This window comes from Amblyraja radiata, chromosome 13 (genome assembly GCF_010909765.2).
Source record: "Amblyraja radiata isolate CabotCenter1 chromosome 13, sAmbRad1.1.pri, whole genome shotgun sequence".
In the NCBI taxonomy this organism is placed as follows: Eukaryota; Metazoa; Chordata; class Chondrichthyes; order Rajiformes; family Rajidae; genus Amblyraja; species Amblyraja radiata.
In genome coordinates this window covers 46,135,459-46,158,128 of record NC_045968.1, presented here as the reverse complement: position 1 = coordinate 46,158,128, position 22,670 = coordinate 46,135,459, and the positions used below count along the sequence as shown (strand labels likewise).

At 43.7% G+C, this 22,670-nt stretch overlaps 2 protein-coding genes across 8 annotated transcripts in view; both read right to left on the bottom strand.

Annotated features, from left to right (window-relative positions):
- Positions 1-17,637, bottom strand: part of rfc4 (replication factor C subunit 4) — a 39,556-nt gene extending 21,919 nt beyond the window's left edge. The window contains exons 1-3 of one of the 7 annotated variants that reach the window (XM_033031965.1): positions 4,387-4,437; positions 4,285-4,350; positions 3,390-3,517 (exon numbers count right to left, since the gene is read on the bottom strand). In XM_033031965.1, coding sequence (XP_032887856.1) covers positions 3,390-3,508 — 119 coding nt within the window. In that variant the 5' untranslated portion in view covers positions 3,509-3,517; positions 4,285-4,350; positions 4,387-4,437. Of the gene's footprint in view, positions 1-3,389; positions 3,518-3,882; positions 3,985-4,276; positions 4,351-4,386; positions 4,493-17,562 lie in introns of those variants that run through there. The other 6 variants (XM_033031962.1, XM_033031966.1, XM_033031963.1 and 3 more) reach the window with 6 other exon arrangements.
- Positions 10,482-21,056, bottom strand: LOC116979970 (zinc finger protein 639-like). Its single transcript, XM_033031955.1, has 3 exons — positions 20,692-21,056; positions 17,563-17,634; positions 10,482-15,464 (listed from the first exon to the last, which is right to left on the bottom strand). The coding sequence occupies exons 1-3, from the start codon at positions 20,747-20,749 to the stop codon at positions 14,308-14,310; spliced, it is 1,287 nt and encodes a 428-aa protein (XP_032887846.1). The 5' UTR covers positions 20,750-21,056; the 3' UTR covers positions 10,482-14,307.
- Between the last annotated feature and the right edge of the window lie 1,614 nt (positions 21,057-22,670).

Below are 22,670 nucleotides of genomic sequence, written 5' to 3'. Positions count from 1 at the left end.
TGGTAAATGTTACAAAGCAATGCCTATATTCCTGGTCTTCCACAAAGCAAGTTCTTAGCAAGCCCTTCAACCCATCAAGTCCACACTGACCATCAATCACCCATTAACACTAGTCCTATGTTATCCCACTTTCTCATCTATTCCCTACTCATTAGGAGCATCTCTTATTTCGCTTGGGCAACTTACAACCTATTGATTTCTCTCATTTCAAGTAAACCTTCCATTCCCTCTTTCTCTCTCCATCCCTCCCCACCATGGTCACCCTGCTAGTTTCACTGTTCATAGCCCTTCATTATCACCTCCTCCACAGCGAACAATGGACCATTGTGGGCTCTTTGGCCATCAGTGCGGGCTCTGATTTGTTCTGTATCTTTTCATACCTCCATTTTCCCTCTCCCCTGACTTTCAGTCTGAAGAAGGGCATCATCCTAAAACATCACCTATTCCTCCCCCCACCCCCCCCCCCCCCCCCCCCCCACCCCACTGAGATGATGTCTGACCCACTGAGTTACTCAAGCATTTTGTGTCTATCTTAGGGACAATTTTACAGTGGGCAACTAACCTACAAACCCACACAACTTTGGGGTGTGGAAGGAAACACACGCGATCACAGGGAAATTGTGCAAATTCACAGACAGCACCAGAGATCAGGATCGGACGAGGGTCTCTGGCATGAGAGGCAGCGGCTCTATCAGCTGCTTCAATGTCTGGAAAACTATCCTAGAATCTGTGTCAGTATAGAACTGCTGATCATTTCACTGACAAAAGGTCTTCTGCATTTATTATCTATTAGATGATTCAAGGGAAAACTGAAAAAATGTCTTATTGAGACCTGCAGTTAAAAGATAATTCTCTTGCAGCCACCAACCAGTACAGTGGGCTAGATGTTATGAAGCCCTCCTTGTTTAAAGCACAGAAGTTCAGAGCACAGAGATCAGTGTTTTTGTATGTGAAGGTGACAGGGTATATCTGGACTATAAGATCATCCTTCCCTCTACCTATTGCATTTGAGTTTGGATTGATTGTATTTATGGATGGTATTAGAGTCAGAGTCATAGAGTGTGGAAACAGGCCCTTCAGCCCACCTTGCCCACAACCTACACTCATCCTACCTGCCTGCAACCCTCCAAACCGATTTGATTATCCAATTTGATTGTCAGACCATGCTTTTCACTGTACCTTGATATATGTGACAATTATAAACCTAAAGCCATCTTCATTGGACCACTACTTTCTCCCTACACACTGTTAGAGCATACAAGCAAAAACCACAAGAACTTACAATTGGCAATGCGGCATCAAAAGTCGACAGTTCAAGGGTTAAAACCATGAAGTATTATGTAGAAAACTAGAAATTCATTAAGAATTCTGCCTGGAAAGCTTCCACAACTTGTTGAATGTTGTCGCTAACTTTCCCTCCAGACAATGAAAAGTTAGCATTAGACACTCATCACCCTTGTGCTTGACCTACAGTGGCTACCAATCGATTAATGATACAACTTTATAAATTGCACCTTGCTTTCAAATCACATCACAATGTATTCAAGAGAGTTAGATATAGATCTTAGTGCTAACAGAATCAAGGGACATGGGGAGAAAGCAGGAATGGGGTACTGATTTTGGTTGATCACCCATGATCATCTTGAATAGCAGTGCTGGCTCGAATGACCCAAAGGCCTACTCCTGCACATATTTTCTATGTTTTCTTACCCCTCGCAGAGTCACAAAGCATAGAAACAGGACCTTTGGTTCACCATGTCCATGTCAACTATTGTACTGATTACTACTAAAACCTATTTACCTGTGTCTGTCCATAGCCATCTATGCCGTGGCGATTCAATGCTCATCCAAGAGAATATCAAGAGAACTGGCACCCGCTACCTCCTTGCGCATTCTTTCTGTAATTTTCTCTATCTCTAGGATGTCTGTGGTGCTTAATTCCAACCTCTTCCTCATCTCCTGTCTCGACTACTCCAACTCTAGAAATCAAACAACCCACTCCACCCACCAAACCTACAACTTTGACCATCCTTTTAGTCATCAGTGCTAATATTTCACTCATAGCACTGCGATGAAACACATTGGGATGTTCCTGCTACATATCATACACCGTGGAATCAACATCAAGGGCTCGCAGTCTCGGGAGAGGCTCGTCGGGAGCTCCAACGTCACGGAGGGTTCGACCAGCCCCGACACGAGGTTTGATCGCCTGGCGGAGCTGATATCCCCCCCCCAATGCAGGAGCTTGATCGCCTCGACGTGGAGGGCCAGAACGCCGCCGGCTACGGGAGTCAAGATAGTCCCGTCAACGGGGGCTCGAGGTCCACGACCAAGGAATAACTAAGGGAAGGACTTGAACTTTATTTTGCCTTCCATCACAGTGAGGAATGTGTTGGAGTCACTGTGGTGGATGTTCATATTAAAATGTGTTTTTGAAGTGATCTGTTACTTTTAATTATATGACTGACCTGGCCAATGAAATTCCTCGTATGTTGCAAAACATACTTGGCGAATAAAGTGTGATTCTGATAAAGTCTGACGATAGATACAAAATGGTTGAGTAACTCAGCGGGTCATGCAATATCCCTAGAGAAAAGGAATAGGCGTCGTTTTGGGTTGAAACATAGAAAATAGGTGCAGGAGTAGGCCATTCGGCCTTTCGAGCCTGCACCGCCATTCAATATGATCAAACCCTTCGTCAGACCCCTCAAACCATAAAGTCAGAAGTAAGCTCCCGACCCAAAACACCTGCCTTAGTTTAGTTGAGAAATACATCATGGAAACGGGCCCTTCGGCCCAGGCCGACAATCGATCACCTGTTAACTGTTCGACCTGAAACGTCACCCATTCCTTATCTCCAGAGATGCTGCCTGTCCAGCTGAGTTACTCCAGCTATTTGTGCCTATCTTCGGTTTAAACCAGCATCTGCAGTTCCTTCTTACACACTAGTTCTATTATCCCATTTCTGCATCCACTCCTTACACACTAGGGGTAACTTCCAGCGACCAATTAAACTACAAATCCGCACATCTCTGGGATGTGTGAGGAAACCAGAGCACCTGGAGGAAACTCACGCGGTCAAAGAGAGAACGTACAAACTCCACACAGACAGCACTCAAGGACAGGATCAATCTGGGGTCCCTGTACAGCTCTGCTGTAAGGCAGCAGCTGCGCCACTATGCTGCCTATCAGTGTCATCCAGAGATGCTGCCTGACCCACTGACTTATTCCAGAAATGTATGTTCTAAGCCAGATTTCAGAATTTGCAGTTCCTTGTGTCTGGGTCATCATAAAGTCTTTACTTTTATTATGATGTACAATTGTGAGGGAAGGGACACTCATTGCTACGTGCAGACTACTTAAAACAGCATCTGGAATCAGTTTCTTACTATTTCTCCACCCAGGGAATAGGTTTTTGCTTCTTGTTCTCGCCACTAGTTCCTGCTGCGGTTTTTTCTCTTGTTGCTTTCGTGCCGATAGCACCAGCTCCTTTTAGAAAGGCTTGCATCTTTCACCTTGAAACAAAGAGAATTAAATGTCTTTCTTTTTTTAGAGTAATCCAAATACATAAAAGCAACTACACTGAAAATGACGGCTGCCAAATCCATACACGTCAAAACTGACCTCAATTTTATTTGCCACATTAAAAATAAGATTTCAATAAAGATTAATGAACCTTCAGCACTCTTCAAACAAAAGCACTGAATTGCAAAAAAACAAACGACTGAATGTATTCAACGGGTCAGGCAGCGTGTGTGGAGGGGAATCAACATTGTTGTCATTTCCTGACCCCATGAACATCTCAGCTCAGTGCTCCTCCTCTCCCTCCCCGCATCTGCTGACCCCAGCAACTACACACGGCGCCTCCCTCAGTAACTTCACCTCTGTCCCTTCCACCAAAGATGCTCCAGCTCGCTCTAGGATCTGTCCCTTCCACCAAAGATGCTCCAGCTCGCTCTAGGATCTGTCCCTTCCACCAAAGATGCTGTAGCTCGCTCTAGGATCTGTCCCTTCCACCAAAGATGCTCCAGCTCGCTCTAGGATCTGTCCCTTCCACCAAAGATGCTCCAGCTCGCTCTAGGATCTGTCCCTTCCACCAAAGATGCTCCAGCTCGCTCTAGGATCTGTCCCTTCCACCAAAGATGCTGTAGCTCGCTCTAGGATCTGTCCCTTCCACCAAAGATGCTGTAGCTCGCTCTAGGATCTGTCCCTTCCACCAAAGATGCTCCAGCTCGCTCTAGGATCTGTCCCTTCCACCAAAGATGCTCCAGCTCGCTCTAGGATCTGTCCCTTCCACCAAAGATGCTCCAGCTCGCTCTAGGATCTGTCCATTCCACCAGCAGCACCAACCTGCCCAAAGATCTTGCTCCTCTATAATCTTTGAACCTGCCTGCTCCCGCCAACAGCCTCAAGCCGCGGCGAGCACTTCCCTTTCCGTGCGGTGTCCCGGGCAGAGGTGTCCGGGCAGATACAGGGTGTCCCCGGCAGAGGTGTCCGGGCAGACACAGTGAGCTGGACGGGGCGACTCCCCTCTCGGTGGTTTTGTCCAAAGATCCTATAGCGATCCTATAGCGAAGCAAGATGGGTTACTCTCACGCAAGCGTGTAGTACGCTCATGGGCGATTTTATGACCCATTTTAGCAACCTGCCCCCGCCATCTTGTTTCGCCATCTTGTTCCGCCATTTTGCTCCGCCCTCTTGCTTCCGGCCAAAGATTGGATCCGCAGCGGGGAGAAGGAGTGCGGGGCAGCGGGGAGAGAGAGTGCGGGGCCCGGGGCAGCGAGGAGAAAGAGTGCGGGGCCCGGGGCAGCGGGGAGAAGGAGTGCGGGGCCCGGGGCAGCGGGGAGAAGGAGTGCGGGGCAGCGGGGAGAAGGAGTGCGGGGAGAGAGAGTGTGGGGCCCGGGGCAGCGGGGAGAAGGAGTCCGGGGCAGCGGGGAGAGGGGCATAGGAGGGGGAGGGGGGGGGGGGGGGGGTGGGAGACATTGTAGTGAGGGGACAGGCGGGGGAGATAAGGCCTAGTGTGTGTGAGGTTGCGGGGAGGTTTACAATGTTTCTTATTTAATGTCCCTTGTCTAGTCTGAAATAAAGTTCATTATTGGATCAGAAGAAATATAATTGTGTGTGTTATATGATTATATACATTTATATAATTTTCATGTATGTGTGTTTATAAACATTTTATTCTTTAACAAGAATTAACAGAATTATGAACTAACAGAATTATGAATCTAACCCTATATCACACACAAAAACTTCCCCCGCAATGTCAATCACCCTGCGAGTCGGGTCGGTTCCGGTTACTACAAAATCAACTCAAACACTGCTTGTGAACCATTTAAAAAGAAATGATTTAAAAAACATTAAAAAAGACTATTACCAGAATCAAATTTTATTGTTGACAAGAAGTATGAACTGACAGATTTATGAATCTAACCCACACAAACTGTTGCCCCACAACATTGATTACACTGCGAGTCGGGTCGGGTTGGGTCAGGTAGGCTCAGGTTACTAAAATGGGCGTGGAAAAATGCCCATGATCCCCTCCATAGCGTACTACACGTCAGCCCATTGCATTTCGCAGGAGTAGCCTACCTTGCTCCGCTATAGGATATTTGGTTTTGTCCGCTCTATCATCTTTGGTTTTAACATCAGGGCCACCTTAAGAAGTCAGAATGTGTAGGAAGGAACGGCAGAAGCAAAGATCCTATAGCTATAGGGTCTTTGGGCAGAAGCTCGTTTACACTGAAGATAGACACCAAATGCTGGAGTAATTCAGCATCTCCAGAGAAAGGGAAGAGGTGAGACCCTTCAGACTGAGAGTCTGGGGAGAGGGAAACAAGAAATATAGACGGCGACGTAGAGAGAGAGAGAGAGAGATAGAACAAATGAATGAAAGATATGCAAAAAACTAACGACGATAAAGGAAACAGGCCATTGTTACTTGTGTGAACAGCACCTCATATTTCACTCGGGCAGTTTACAGCCCAGTGGTATGAATATTGATTTCTCTAACTTCAAGTTACCCTAGCATTCCCTCTCCATCCCTCCCCCACCCAAGTCGCAGCAGCTTCTCCAACAGCTAACAATGGCCTGTTTCCTTTATCGTAACTTTTCTGCATATCTTTCATTCGTTGTTTTATACCTCTCTACATCTTTGTCTATATCTCTAATTTCCCTTTCCTGTGACTCTCAGTCTGAAGAAGCGTCTCAACCCGAAACGTCACCCATTCCTTCTCTCCAGAGATGCTGCTTGTCCCACTGAGTCACGCCAGTTTTTGAAGTGAAGCCGTGTCCCAATGTTTGGGACACATGGCTTCACAGGCATTTGGAATTGCTCAGGTGTGTTTAATTGCCTCCTTAATGCAGGTATAAGAGAGCTCTCCGCACCTAGTCTTTCCTCCAGTCTTTCCATCACCTTTAGAAACTTTTTGTGTCTATAGGGAGGTTTCACGGCAGTCGGGTCACGACCCATGACCCGTACTGTTGCTACGCTACTCCAACTGGAGTACACGCGATGAACTGCAGGTAAGCACTTACCATCAAAGATTATAGAGGATTATAGCTCTGCTATAAGATCTTTGCTTACCATTGTTTCCAGCGTAGCGGGCCCGTTAAAACCCGCTGAAATGGTCAATTTTTGTGCTGTAAATAATTATGGAAATCGGGATAAGCGTGAGAGACATTTAGCGTATTTCAGAATTCGAAAAGTGAAGAGAAATGACGGTAGACAGAAGCGAGAGCTGAAGGGACAACAACAGCCAAAGTGCTTGCCGAACATTGGCCGTTTGCTCACTGCATTTCATCAACTAAGGCATTATTTGTGTTTTTTCTTGATTCCTTTGGCATCTAAAAACTTTCAGAAGTGATAAATCTGGCTGTAAAATTTTTAAATCGCCCATGGTTTTCAAGTGGGTTTTTACATACAAAAAGAAAACGCCTCTGAAGTAAAATTTACAGCCAGATTTATCACAAGACTTTTTAGATACCAAAGGAATCAAGAAAAAACACAAATAATGCCACTGTTGATGAAATGCAATGAGCAAACGCAATAATTCCCAATATTTTCAGTTTCGATATCTGCACGGCCAATGTTCGCCAAGCACTTTAGCTGTTGTTGTCCCTTAAGCTCTCGCTTCTCTTTACCTTCATTTCTCTTCACTTTTGGAATTCTGAAGTTGGGTACATGTCTCTCACACTTACCCCGACTTCCACAATTTTTTACAGAGCAAACATTCAACATTTTGGCGGTTTTTAACAGGTAAGAAAGTACACGTTTCTTACATTAATAACATATATCGGAAGTTACGGATGTCCTCCAGATGGATTGAGCGGCTCTGTGCGTCAAGCCCTATGACCCAGTGACCTTACGTGCAACCCCCCCATATATTCGGAATCCGAAGTTCCTTCCTATACAATATAGCTACAATTAATACAGCATTAATTCTTGCACACACTTAAAATACTTGTTCCACCACTTTGTCAGTTACTTTGAGATTGCTATGCAATGCTACAATGTTTTAAGTGTAAGAAAGAACTGCAGATGGTGCTGAATTACTCCAATATTTTGTGGCTACAATGTTTTACATGTCCTCTCCGTTATTTAAACACAATCAAAAGCAGAGATGTACAAAAATAATTACATGTAGCTTGCCAGATATTTACAAATTGTCAAGTTACATTACACATAAATTATCAAAAGTTTTTCAGTATTGAATACTTTTCATGGTGTAAGGCAGTTGTCGCTTTTCCAGATTTATATTTGTGTTCACAACGGCATAATCACATAACACGAATGAAAATCAAAATTAGTAACCAAATTGACAGTTTCACAATTTATCTCTTCCTCCATCATCAACGTTACATATCAATTCCGTGACACCGTTAACATTCCCCTTCAAAAGTGAATAGGATTTCAGAGGGATCATGTCAAATTACAACCAATCTCCGTATTGCATGAGGTTTTACATAATACTTCCATGGGTTTGTGAATTAAAGGGAGACTTATTTTTCTCCAAACTGGATAGAAAAAATATTCGCATTTGGAAACAAAAAACTATATCAGCATTTTCAATCTAGCAAGTTCAAATCACAACTGTCCGGTTGTCCAGCTGCTATCTACAAGATAAAATCCCATCTGAATTCGATATAGTACTCAAAAGTGTGCTATATTGAAATAGAAATTTTCTGTAATTTTGGCAAGGCCAGATTCTGCACAGCATTTTTTAGCTTAAATAAAAGATTACATAATCAAGGCATATAAAAATATTCCAGTCTTCTTTGAAGCTTCCATTCACTATCACACGTCAGATTTTGAACCACATTTCAATTCAAGCTGATACTTTCACAAAGAGTTTTAATATATTCAATCCCATTCAGACAAGCACGGTCTGGGCTTAAACTGGCTTAGAATTTTCTAAAAGTGCCTTCAATTGTTACTCTGCAATTTCTACTGGAGAACAAAAACAACTCGTTGAATGTTTTGATGAATTGTTATCCCTTACCATTTAATAGGACCAGTGCCATGATGATTTTCTATTTGAATTGAATTGAATACATTTTATTAGCCAAGTATGTATACATACAAGGAATTTGCCATGGTGCTTTGCTCACATGTAACAACACGATATACAGTAAACAATTAAGAATAAAACATTTATAATTTAAAAATGTGAAGAATGAACTAAAATACCAGAGCAAAAGGAGGCTACAGACTTTTGGTTGTTGAGTAGAGCTACTGCTCGCGGAAAAAAACTTTTTCTGTCTGGCTGTGGTGGTTTTGACAGTCCGAAGTCATCTTCCAGAGGGAAGTGCTTCAAAGAGTTTGTGGCCAGGGTGAGAGGGGTCAGAGATGATCTTACCCGCTCTCTTCCTGGCCCTTACAGTGTACAGTTTGTCGATGGGGAGAAGGTTGCAGCCAATAACCTTTTCGGCTGATCGGACGATGCGCTGCAGCCTCCGGATGTCGTGCTTGGAGGCTGAGCCAAACTAGACCATGATGGAGAAGGTGAGGACAGACTCTATGATGGCAGTATACACTGGATCATCATTGCCTGTGGCAGATTGTGTTTTCCCAGCTGCCGCAGGAAGTACATCCTCTGTTGGGTCTTTTTGACTGTGGAGTCGATGGTGGCCTCCCATTTAAGGTCCCTGGAGATGATGGTTGCAAGGAACTTAAATGACTCCACAGATGTGACTGTGGTGTTGTTGATGGTGAGTGGGGTGAGCTCTCCTAAAGTCTACAATCAATTCCACCGTCTTAAGAGCATTGAGCTCCAGGTTGTTGCGATGGCACCAGGACGCCAGCTGTCTGTAGGCAGATTCCTCCCCATCCTGGATCAGTCCAATCAGAGTTGTGTCGCCCGCAAACTTGAGAAGCTTGACAGAGAGTCTGTGGAGGTGCAGCCATTGGTGTAGAGAGTAAAGGAGAGGGGAGAGTACACAGCCTTGCGGTGCTCCTATGCTGAGGGTCAGCGGGTCTGAGATGTGCTTTCCCAGCCTCACATGCTGCTTCCTGTCTGTCGGGAAGTTAGTGATCCACTGACAGGGGTTCAGGCACAGTCAACTGGGAGAGTTTGGAGTGTATTAGCTCTGGCACAATGGCGTTGAAGGCAGAGCTAAAATCAACAACAAAAAATCCTTGCATAGGTCCCGTGGCGGTCTAGGTGCTGGAGGATGAAGTGCAGGCCTAAGTTGACTTGGGTATGCAAACTGCAGGGGTTTATGATAATTTTCAGGTGGGCCAGCACGTCTTTCAAGGGCCTTCATGATTACAGAGGTCAGTGCGACAGACCTGTAGTCGTTAAGACCAGTAATCCTTGGCTTTTTGGGTACAGGAACAATAGTGGAGACTTTGTGCAGGCAGGGACAGTGCAGGTTTGCAGGGACTGGTTGAAAATGTCTGTGTAGACTGGTGCTAATTGTTCAGCACAGAGCTTGTGGGTAGAGGGGAAAACATTGTTCAGTCCTGGAGATTTCTGGCTTTTCTGTCTCCTGAATAGTTTCTCCACTTCCTCAATTGCAGTACCCATTAGCTGAAAACTCTTCACAGCATAATATTTGTACACCGTTTTCATTTTCTATCATGGTCATTCTTCTGGCTTCTGCCTGACTAGTACATTATGATTCACTTCATAAAGAGGAGGCCTTTTTCCCATGGAGCTGGATAGGCTCTTTGTTAAATCTCTCACAGCTTTAAATAGGAAGGGGTCAGCTGTGGTGATCCCAGGTCCTAGTAATCAAACTTGTTTTTTTAAATACATTTATGGTTCTGTCCCACATTTTGTTAAAATAACTAAATTGCTATGCCCAATTTTACTCGGTACATGCAGAATGATTCAATTCAGCTTAAGCACACAATTGCTTGGGTACGTAACATCAAACCCTTAAAAGTAATTTTTCCATATAAATGTAAAGGATTATGGGTGAGTGGTGTATCGTGCATGTGTAAAAGCATAATCAAACTGAATACAACGAATCAGAGGAACCATCATCTCCAAAATGAGCTGGTAAAGTTTATTTCAAAACTGATATCATTTATTCCATCACTTGATACAATCTTTAGTATAATTATAGCTCACATACAATTTAGAGGGAGAGCGACATTTTGCCAAAACCACTTTACAAACAGTGGTAGGAGGTCCATCATACTACACTAAAGCCCATAGACTAAATCACTTCTGAATAAATACTAAATGACTGTCAGCAATTACAGAATATAATCAGAAAACTAAGCTAAATGATCTGGTGGGGAAACCCTCTGGTCACCAGAGGCATTCTTTACAAATCATCTTCGAAGAATGTATATTCCCACTGAGCCAAGGTACATTCTGGATGTTGTTATGGAAGCTCCATTTTATATTAACATCAAGAAGACATAGAGGAAAAAATGCAGGTCATTGGCTTAAAGTAGCTTACTTTAATTTATCTTTGATTGCCTATATACAGTGCCCTCCATAATGTCTGGGACAAAGACCCAACATTTATTTATTTGCCTCTGTACTTCACAATTTGTAATAGTAAAAAATCACATGCGGTTAAAGTGCACATTGTCAGATTTTATTAAAGGCCATTTTTATACATTTTGGTTTCACCATGTAGAAATTACAGCTGTGTTTATACATAGTTCCCCCCCCCCATTTCAGGGCACCGTAATGTTTGGGACACATGGCTTCACAGGCATTTGTAATTGCTCAGGTGTGTTCAATTGCCTCCTTAATGCAGGTATAAGAGGGCTCTCCGCACCTAGTCTTTCCACCAGTCTTTCCGTCACATTTGGATGCATGGCAGATGAAGTTTAATGCGGATAAATGTGAGGTTATCCACTCTGGTAGCAAAAACAGGAAGGCAGATTACTATCTAAATGGCGTCAAGTTGGGAAAAGGGGAAGTACAACGGGATCTGGGGGTCCTTGTTCATCAGTCTATGAAAGTAAGCATGCAGGTACAGCAGGCAGTGAAGAAAATGAATGGCATGTTGGCCTTTATAACAAGAGGAATCGAATATAGGAGCAAACAGGACCTTCTGCAGTTGTACAGAGCCCTAGTGAGACCACACCTGGAGTATTGTATGCAGTTTTGGTCCCCAAGTTTGAGGAAGGACATTCTTGCTATTGAGGGAGTGGAGCGTAGGTTTACAAGGTTAATTCCCGGGATGGCAGGACTGTCATATGCTGAGAGAATGGAGCAACTGGGCTTGTACACTCTGGAGTTTAGAAGGATGAGAGGGTATCTCATTGAAGCACATAAGATTGTTAAGGATTTGGACACGCTAGAGGCAGGAAACATGTTCCCAATGTTGGGGGAGTCCAGAACCAGGGGCCACAGTTTAAGAATAAGGAGTAAACCATTTAGAACGGAGACGAGGAAACACTTTTTCTCACAGACAGTGGTGAGTCTGTGGAATTCTCTGTCTCAGAGGGCGGTGGAGTCAGATCTGAAGTGTATAGATACATCCTAGCTGCTCAAGTTCAAACAAATGCCTCAAAACTCATTGGCCGGCGGTTCATTCCACAGCAAGACAATGATCCCAGACATACTGCTAAAGCAACAAAGGAGTTTTTCAAAGCTAAAAAATGATAAATTCTTGAGTGGCCAAGTCAATCACCCGATCTGAACCCAATTGAGCATGCCTTTTTTATGCTGAAGAGAAAACTGAAGGGGACTAGACCCCAAAACAAGCCTGAAGGGGACTAGACCCCAAAATAAGCTAAAGTTGGCTGCAATACAGGCCTGGAAGAGCATCAGCAGAGAAGACACCCAGCAATTGGTGTGTCCATGAATCGCAGACTTCAAGCAGTCATTGCATGCAAAGGATATGCAACAAAATACTAAACATGACTACTTTCATTTATATGACATTGCTGTGTCCCAAACATTATGGTGCCCTGAAATGGGGGGTACTATGTATAAACATGCTGTAATTTCAACTTGGTGAAACCAAAATGTATAAAAATGGCCTTTATTAAAATCTGACAATGTGCACTTTAACCACATGTGATTTTTTTCTATTACAAATCTCAAATTGTGGAGTACAGAGGCAAATAAATAAATGATGGGTCTTTGTCCCAAACATTATGTAGGGCACTGTAGTTGAGACCAAATACAAATTATTTCCCTCCACTCACAATGATAATATTTGGATACAAATATCAAGGTTTCACATTGCACAATTACTTTTCAGCAGTAACCTGATGAAGTGGGTGCGGAAGGTTAAAATGAGAACAAAAAAAGTGAGAGCTGCACTGGACACGTAATATACAAGACCGTTCTCAAATAGCAAACGGCAGATCATGCTCTACCAAGTTAGTCTTTGGCAAAGAAGCAACGCTTATTGGTGCAAGAAAGTCCGACGTGATTGCTAAAGGGCACAAAACGTCACGTTTCGGAATCTGCAGAAAAATTATTCTCAAGATGCCTAGAAAAAGAGATGGGCAGGTTATCATTACAAAAACAATTAAGATGACTAAACAGAAAAAAGACTGTTGGATCGAAATAATTTGCTTTATGTAATAAGGCAATACCCTCCTTGAGGATTTATATATTGCAGAGATGGATTCTAATCTAATACTGTCTAATAATTACTAAATTTATTCAAAGTCCTCTACCCAGAACCTCAATACGGTAGCCTCTGAACAACATCACCAAAATTATTCCATGATCTGTTTGAGCTTCTTTCATTTAATTTTATTTTGCCTACATTCATTCCCTTCTCACCAATGCAATAACCAAGGCCAATGGAAAAGTAGAATTGCATAAATATGTGAAAGAGACCCCATGATTTCATAGGAGGATGCGCCTGGAGTCTCTGCTCAATTGTGCTAGTATTAAAGTGAGAAAAGCCAAGAGCAGATCGGGTCGAGCCAAAAATCTATTTTTTGCAATCTTTGGTGCTAGTTTAAAAATCACTGCACTATAAGCCAATATTGCCTACAAAATGGGCCATACCCAGAGGATAAGTTAAACTTCACTGTGAATCTCTGTTAGTTGGTTCCATTTGTTGGCCTTTGAGAGTTTTAAAACGGTATAAAGCTATATTGGGCAGGTTTTACATGATTTTGATAATGTAAATGACTAAAGACTGACAGGTACAACATTTTAACTAGCAAATGATTCGGTCTATTTTAAAAATGGTTATTTGCTTAGAATTCAGTTACTAGCAGGTGATAAAGAAAGATTACAATGCTCATTTTTGTCAAAAATCCACAGCCATAGTATTGGATCTGTACCAAGTTATCACTTAAATATAAAAGAACATAATTTAAAGCAAAGTCTTAAAAAGCACTCACTGAAATACTGACTAATTTTGCTTTAATTGATAATACTTAAATGAATTTGAGAAGAAACCTGAGTAAATAAAACTGGAGGAAATTATGTCCAAATTACTGACTGCATTTTGAGCAGAAACTCTATCCCGAGTTGGTTTTGCTTTCCAGATACAAGAACAAAGACTCAATACGTAGCTACATTTATAAGGCTAAATTTTTCACATTTGCGATGTGTTGGGATTTGGAATGATCTCTTGTTTTGTTCTCAACTTTCACACACACCATGCTAAAATCACCAAAATTAGAACACAATTCAAAATACTATACACATACAAATTAAGTCACCTCTGAAGCTGGCGGCATAAGCTCACTTAGTGCACTGGGTAAAACACTGGATAGAAGTCGTGGAGGGGATTGTGATAAATTGCATGGTATTCTTCCACTGGAGCATTCTCCCAATCTTAAAAACAAAACGCTAATTGTGTTTCTCACCTTTAGGTTTAAAATTCTACATTTTTAGGCAAGATTCCTAGTTTAAAAGATGTTTAATTGTCATAAACCTGATACCATAGCTGTTGATTGTTCTGTTTGTGTTTAGCAAGATGCCACACGAGCTCGCTGTTGTTTGCAAATCTCAGCATGCACATCTCACATTTGTATGGTAGCGCTGCGGTGTGGCCCAAGTCTATGTGTGTTTGGAGGTTTGCCATTTGCTCTGTCGAGTAATCACAGTACTGACACAAATAGATCTCCTGAGATGTGTGCAAGTTCAAGTGTTTGTCATATTCAGCGGTGTTGCAAAACCCCTTCCCACAATCATCGCACACGTACGGAAAGAAGCGGGCATGTTCAATCGCCACATGCCTGTTGACATTGGCATACAGCCGGCTCCTGTAGCCACAGGACTGACATATAAAGAAATTACGGTCCCGGTCAAAGCTCACTTTGCTCAGAAAACCCGCTGATCCGTGAAGTCCATCTTCGGTGGTATCATTCATCTCCATTAGGCAGTAAGTATGTTCAGAAAGGACATGGCCGTGCAGCTCAGCGGCATCGCCCGTGCCATACTCACAGAACTGGCAGAGGTATTCCTCATCACCATCATGCTGCTGCAGGTGAAGGTGGAGGTCACTGGTACTGCTGAAGTGAATGTCGCACTGCTCACACCAGTATAGATACTCACCGATGTGGGCATCTGCCACATGCAACTCCAGCTCCCTTGGGTTGTCAGCACTGTGGCTGCAGAGCTGACAAGCACTTGGCTCATCCGCCTCGTGGACCTGCAAGTGCTTATGGAGCAGACTGTACGTTAGGAATTCACGCTTACAGACTGGGCAGATGTTAGACAGAGTGTCCGTGTGTCTGAGAATAACGTGTTGTTTCAGCTCCAGCGGGTACTTGCTGTTAAAATCACAATGCTCACAGCTGTAGAGTCCGTCGCAGGATGGTTTCCGCAGAGGCCACTTATGTTGGTATAGAATCCCCATGCATGGAGATTTTACTGGTCTTTCAGAACCATCACTAACTGAACTTTCTGTTGTATCATCTTGGTGTTTATTGGAGAGGGAAATGTTCTGGTCAGAATGGTAGGTGTTAAATTTTCCATCTTGGTCGTTAAAAAGGCTCCAGTTTTCAATCCCGCAGTGCCTCTTATTAGTTCCTTTTAAAAATGTATTTATTGGTCTCACTGTCATATAAAGGTCTGAAAAGCAAACAAGATATATTGTGATGTATTTAAGACTTTATTTTGATAAATCCACCCATTCCTCCAATTTTTTAGAGAACAAAATTAAAATTTCCCCCATGGTAATTATGGGGAAGTGAGGCAAAGATAATGTTTTGAAAGTTAACGTGAAAACTGCATGGCATCTAGATGGCATGGGGCAGCACGGTTGCGTAGCGGTAGAGTTGCTGCCTGACAGCACCGTGGCTTGGTGGGAGAGTTGCTGCCTTGCACCACCAGATGCCCGGATTCAATCTTGACCATGGGTGCTGTCTGTACGGAGTTGGTACGTTCTCCCCGTGACCTGGTGGGTTTTCTCCGGAAGCTCCGCTTTCATCCCAAATTCCAAAGACACACAGGTTTGTAAGTTAATTTTCTTCAGTAAGATTTGTAAATTGTTCCTAGCATGTAGGAAAGTGCTAGTGTACGGGGATCGCTGGTCCGTGCGGACTCAGTGGGCTGAAGGGCCTGTTTCCTAGCTGTATCTCTAAACGAAAAACTAAACTAAAGTTATATAGCGCGGAAAAATACTTTTTGGACGAATGCAAGGAAATGTAGGGACAGGTGTTACATCTCCTGCGGTTACAGAGGCAATGCACCTGCTGAGTGGGTGGTTAGGGTGGGAAAGGATGAGTGAATCAAGGAGTTATGGAGGAAATAGTCTCAGTGGAAAGCAGAAAGTGGATGGGAAGATGTGACTGGTGATAGGATCACAGTGAATGTGGTGGAAATGTCAGAAAACTATGTTTTGGATGTGGAGGCTGGTGGGGTGAAAGGTGGGAACCAGTGGAAACTCTATCCTTGTTCCATCTGTGGGGGAGAGCGAGAGCAGAACTATAGGACACAGAGGAAACATGGGCGAGGGATCCATCTACGTAGCAGGGGGGAAACCATGTTTCCTAGAGACAGAAGGCATCTGAGATGTCCTAGAGTGGAGGCCCTCACGTTGGGAGCAGATGCAGTGGAGACAGAGAAATTGAGAGTAAAGGATGGTGTCCTTGCAAGAGGCAGGGTGGGAGGTGGTGTAGTCCAAATAACTGGGACTCAGGGGGTATATTGTCAATAGTGATTGAGAAAAGGGAGAGTGGTGTCAGACATTTCTCTGTCTCCATCACAGGGGATAGATTATCGACTGACGTCTACAATAAACGCACTGACTTCCCATTCCCATAACGGTCTTTCTGTCCTGAGACTCCCCACTTGCCAGGGTAAGGCCAGATGCAAACTGGAGGAACAGCACCTCATATTCCACTTGAGTAGCTGACAACCCAATGGTAAGAACATAGAATTCTTCAATTTTAGGTAATTAATTAACCAGGATATAATCCCAACCTCTTTCCAGTGCCCCAACTGGTGCACATTAATGTCTTCCACAATCCTGTCTCCATTTACCCGTCCCCCTCTATCCCTTCCTCAGGCTTTACATTTCACCCCTCTTCTCTCCTTATTTCACACAGCCTTTTGTCTTTCCATCTGTCATTTGTTAAATTATTTGTCAATCAACCCCCCCCCCCCCCACCTGTATCCACCTATCACTTGCCTGGCTTTGTCCTGTCCGCCTCTTTTCCAATTTCCTCCCTCTTACTACAATCAGTCAGAAGAAGGGTCTATTCATGTCCTCTAGAGGTGCTGCCCAACACGCTGAGTTACTCCATCATTTTGGGTCTTTTTTTGTAAACCAGCATCTGCAGGCCCTTGTGTCTACTTGATACTTTTGTACCTTGGCAGTAATTGGAAAGCCCACTCCACCACCATTATCTAGATTCACACAGTCACTCAACACAGCCAAATCCAGCAACATTGAAAACATAACCCAGTAAGATCCACTGCAAGGATTTGGCGAGAAAATTATGGGAAAGAGGGAAAGGAAAAAATAATAAATAGTCTAAAGTTTTACTGGCTTCTTTTGGTTTGCTGCGTCTTTCACAAACTTGTTGCAATTAAGAAACATCCAGTTTTGATTTCCACTCCACAATCATAAAAGCACAATTCAGAATAATAAGCAAGTGCAAATTGCATTTCAAGGAAAGATAATTCTCACACGTACAAATATTCTTCATCAACAGTTTTATCCTACCTTGTGAATCACTTGAGTAAGTGCAGTGTTCGGGACTGCTTTCACCTTCATCTTCAACCGTGGAGTCGAACCCTGCAAAAGGGACATTGGTATTTTGAGAATGAATTCTATCAAAAGCTAAATTGCCTACCGAGGGTTTACAGAAAATGAATCATACATTGTCACTATTTTAGCACCTTGTACAAATGTTCATTCTACTCAGAAATATGGTATTTAAATTCTCAGAAATATGGTATTTAAACCCTCAAATATAATAATTGCCCTCCAGATTGCTTTCTTCATATGCATGAAAGAATTTGAAAAATTCAATGATACAAAACCAAGAAATGCTGTAAATACTCAAATCGATCAGGCAGTTTCTGTAAAAAGAGAACCAGGGTTAACATTTTATGTGTGGAGGTTCTTTGAACTTAAATTGCTGAGTGATTGCAGCATTTTCTGGTTTTATTTCCGTGGTCCAATTTCATTGACCTTCAGTGCCTTGTCTACAAGGTGACCCAGGTCCCTTTAACTCTAACCAATCCATCATCGGTTAATAAATATTATGCCTTTCAGTTATGTGCACCAAACACTGCTTTTATGTTCCAGGCAAGAAAACATGAAAGCTCAAATGGGGCAACTTTCCATGAAATTGATAAATCTCCAGGAACTGTCTGGCCTCCACTCACTTGTTTTCTTAAATACAATGTGCTTGCACAGGTCCCTGCACTGAAATTGGAAGTTGACAACACAAGAGTATAAAAGCAGAGAAACAATGCTGTCTGTAAAGATCATAATTTCACCAGTTATGACTGTCTTCATTATAAGTGCTTGTACTTTAAGAAAATGTCAAGGAAAAATGCTGAAGGAACTCAGTGGTTCAGAATCCTTCTTCAGAATGGGAAAGGGGGAAAGGAGGAAAGGAATTAGAACAGATAAGAGATCTTACAAAAATGAACAAAATATCAGGGAAACTTTGATAAGACTGGAACATTTACCTCTGCTGTTTAGTAAGTTAATAATCAGAAGTCATTGATACAAACTCACAAGGCAAGAAGATTTTTTTTTTTAAATGAGCAACTAGAAAGAATAGTAGACAGAATTTGTAAAAGCTTTGAGAAAATTAGATTTTGATTCAAAGGGTAAAGCACATGCATATGGTGTAAATGGGTTATCCTTTCAGTGAGTTAGAACAGACAGGAAGGGCCAAAAAGCCTTTATTGAAGCAAAACATTTCCACCCCTGTACTCAAAATCTCTCAAAATAAAGATCAACATACAATTTGCCTTCCTAATCAATGCAGCACCTACACCTTGTGTAGAGACTAGTGCACAAGAATCCCTAGATCACCTTGAACCTCCTGCCTTTTGGTGGTCTAATGAAATGTATAATATCGTAAGAGAAGCTGTCAGGGTGAATACGGAACGCACCCTTCCCTTAACGGGGTCTAACTAGAAGCTTATTTCAGAAGTTAGAGATGGAAGCACAGGGTAGATTAGCTGCCATGCAGCACCAGAGACCTGGGTTCGATCCTGACAACGGGTGCTGTCTGTACATAGGTTGTACGTCCTCAGCGTGGGCGTTCAGGTTTGTAGGCTTTTGAAAATTATCCCTAATGTATTTTGTAAACTATTCCTAGTGGCTTTTGTAAATTATCCCTAGTGTATAGGATAGTGCTGACAAGTGTACGAGGTGATCGCTGGTCGGTGTGGACTTAGTGGGTCAAAAGGCCCGTTTCCACGCTGTAAGGTCTAAATAATAGTTACCCATCGAAGATTGCAAGTGGAGGCACTTTATCACCAAGTTCATGACTATTTAGTCTATTTAACCTCAGATTTATGAAAATGGGGTATGCAAGGTTGAAATGCACTGACATTTGAACGACTGAAAGTTAAGGGTTTTTTTTGGTGGTGAGGGGGAAATAGAGAAAGCAGTTTTGATGCTAAAATTGTATTAGCCAGGATGTTATTGAAGGGTAAAACAGACTCAAAGGACTGATTGACCTGCTCCAGTTTCTCATGTTCCAGTTGTGGCCATCAAGCATAGATACATCTTAGGGAGGCTCGGGAAAATGGACAATATGCTGCTGGAGGAACTCAGCAGGTCCAGCAGCATCAAATGAACAGGCAAGGTTTTGAAGCAGGACTTTTCCTCGGACTGCTGCCTGATCCGCTGAGTTCCTTCATCGATTGTTTATTGCTCAAGATTCCAGCATCTGCAGTTTCTGGTGTCTCCTCTGCGAAAATTGAATTGTGGTTAGATAATGACCTGCATGTCCCTTTCTGAATATTGTCATAAATGTTGCAGGAAGTTTTGAACTGTAGGAAACATAATGGACATTTTACACTTAGCTATAACTCACAATGTGATACTGATTAATAGGAATCTGAGGGGTAACATTTTCACACAAAGAGTGGTGGGTGTATGTAACAAGCTGCCAGAGGTAGTTAAGGCAGGGACTATCCGACATTTAATAAACGGTTAGACAGGTATGGGTAGGACAGGTTTGGAGAGAAATGGGCCACATGCGTTCAGTTGGGATTAGTGTAGTTGGGCGGTGTGGGCAAGTTGGGCCGAAGGGCCTGTTTCCACACTGTATCACTCTATAACTCTAGGGTCACATAGTTTATGTTGGCTGATTTATAGATTCCACAATTCCAGCCATATTAAAGATGACAAACTGTCCTTCTGTGCATAGATTGATTCCACAATTCCAGCCATATTAGAGATGACAAACTGTCCTTCTGCGCATCAGTAACATGGGATATTTTACAAAATGTTTAAGAAGGAACTGCAGATGTTGGAAAATCAAAGGTAGACAAAAATGCTGGAGAAACTCAGCGGGTGAGGCAGTATCTATGGAACGAAGGAAATGGGCAACGTTTCGGGTCGAAACCGTTCTTCAGACCAGTAGATGTTCGTTGGGTCCCTGTCACCTCCCCCTCCCCCCCCATCCCCCTTACCGCCCTCAGCCCATAGGGTCCTTCTTCTTTTTTAAACCCTTCCCTCAGCAGTCCCTCACACACCCTTCCTTCCACGCACCCCCACCCACGCCCTTCCCTCGGGGGCCCTTCACCCCGCTTCTCTCCCCCATCCTGCTGCTCTGCTCTCCCACCCCCGGGCTCCAGTCTGCGCTCCTGCCAGCGATACCTGAATACCGCGAGGGGTTTAAGCTCTTCCTCCTCTTCCTTTTGCCACGATCGCTCATCTTGCGGCCGGAGCCCGGGCCCAGTTCCGGTTCCGGTTCCAAATCCAGGTCCTGGTCCAGGCCCGGACCTGCTCTCCGCTCCTCACACCGACCGCTGCCGCCTCGAAACCCGGCCCGGTCTCCGCCCCAGCAAAACGGGCAGGCAAGGCAAGGCAAGGCCAGGCCCCGAGCCGCGACCTGTTGGCCTAATGGAAGCGGGCGGGTGGGCGGGCGGATGGACGGCGCTCTCTCTCCCCGCTCGGCCAAGGACCCGAGCCGCTGCTCCCCAATCGCTTCGCTTCAACTCGCTCGAAAATGGAGACGGTCCCTAACGCGGTGACGTCAGCTCCGCTCCCGCTCGGCTTTTAACACTGTCTACTAAGGGAGCGTCTGTATTTTACAATTCAGCCCTAAAAGGTGTGTTGGCAGGGACATCTCTTGTTTGTGTATCTGCATTCGCCATCTGTATGTGACTTTCTGCATTATATTTTCAGTTACCATTCAATGGAAGTAAGTTAAGTTACATTAAACCTGCCTCCAAATGCCAGACGCTCAACAAGTGTTCAGACTTCTTTCAACATATTGTTCAGCATCTTACATGTTTCCTTGGCATTGCATTGATTCAAGTTCAAGTGAGTTTATTGTCATGTGTCCCTGTATAGGACAATGAAATTCTTGCTTTGCTTAAGCACACAGAAAATAGTAGGCATTTACTACAAAACAGATAAATGTGTCCATATACCATGATATAAATATATACACACATGAATAAATAAACTGGTAAAGTGCAAATAACAGAAAGTGGTTGTTAATAATCAGAGTTTTGTCCGAGCCAGGTTTAATAGCCTGATGGCTGAGGGGAAGTAGCTATTCCTGAACCTGGTTGTTGCAGTCTTCAGGCTCCTGTACCTTCTACCTGAAGGTAGCAGGGAGATGAGTGTGTGGCCAGGATAGTGTGGGTCTTTGATGATACTGCCAGCCTTTTTGAGGCAGCGACTGCGATAAATCCCCTCGATGGAAGGAAGGTCAGAGCCGATGATGGACTGGGCAGTGTTTACTACTTTTTGTAGTCTTTTCCTCTCCAGGGCGCTCAAATTGCCGAGCCAAGCCTCGATGCAACCGGTCAGCATGCTCTCGACTGTGCACCTGTAGAAGTTAGAGAGAGTCTTCCTTGACAATCCGACTCTCCGTAATCTTCTCAGGAAGTAGAGGCGCTGATGAGCTTTTTTGATAATTGCGTTAGTGTTCTCGGACCAGGAAAGATCTTCAGATATGTGCACGCCCAGGAATTTGAAGTTCTTGACCCTTTCAACCATCGACCCGTTGATATAAATGGGGCTGTGGGTCTCCCTCCTACTCCTTCCAAAGTCCACAATCATTTCCTTGGTTTTGCTGGTGTTGAGGGCCAGGTTATTGCGCTGGCACCATATGGACAGTTGCTCGATCTCTCTTCTGTACTCTGACTCATCCCCATCAGTGATACGCCCCACAATAGTGGTGTCATCAGCGAACTTGATGATGGAGTTCGCACTGTGGTTCGCTACGCAGTCATGGGTCTAGAGTGAGTACAGCAGGGGGCTGAGCACGCAGCCTTGAGGTGCTCCCGTGCTGATTGTTATCGAGGCTGACACATTTCCACCAATACGAACAGACTGTGGTCTGTGGACGAGGAAGTCGAGGATCCAGTTGCAGAGGGATGCGCAGAGACCCAGTTCTGCGAGTTTGGTAACCAGTTTGGAGGGGATGATTGTGTTAAATGCCGAGCTGTAATCAATGAATAACAGCCTGACATATGAGTTTTTGTTGTCCAAGTGGTCCAATGCGGAGTGGAGGGCCAGCGAGATCGCATCCACCGTTGATCTGTTGTGGCGGTACGCGAACTGCAGTGGGTCCAGGTTTTTGTCGAGGTAGGAGTTGATTTGCTCCATGATCAACCTCTCAA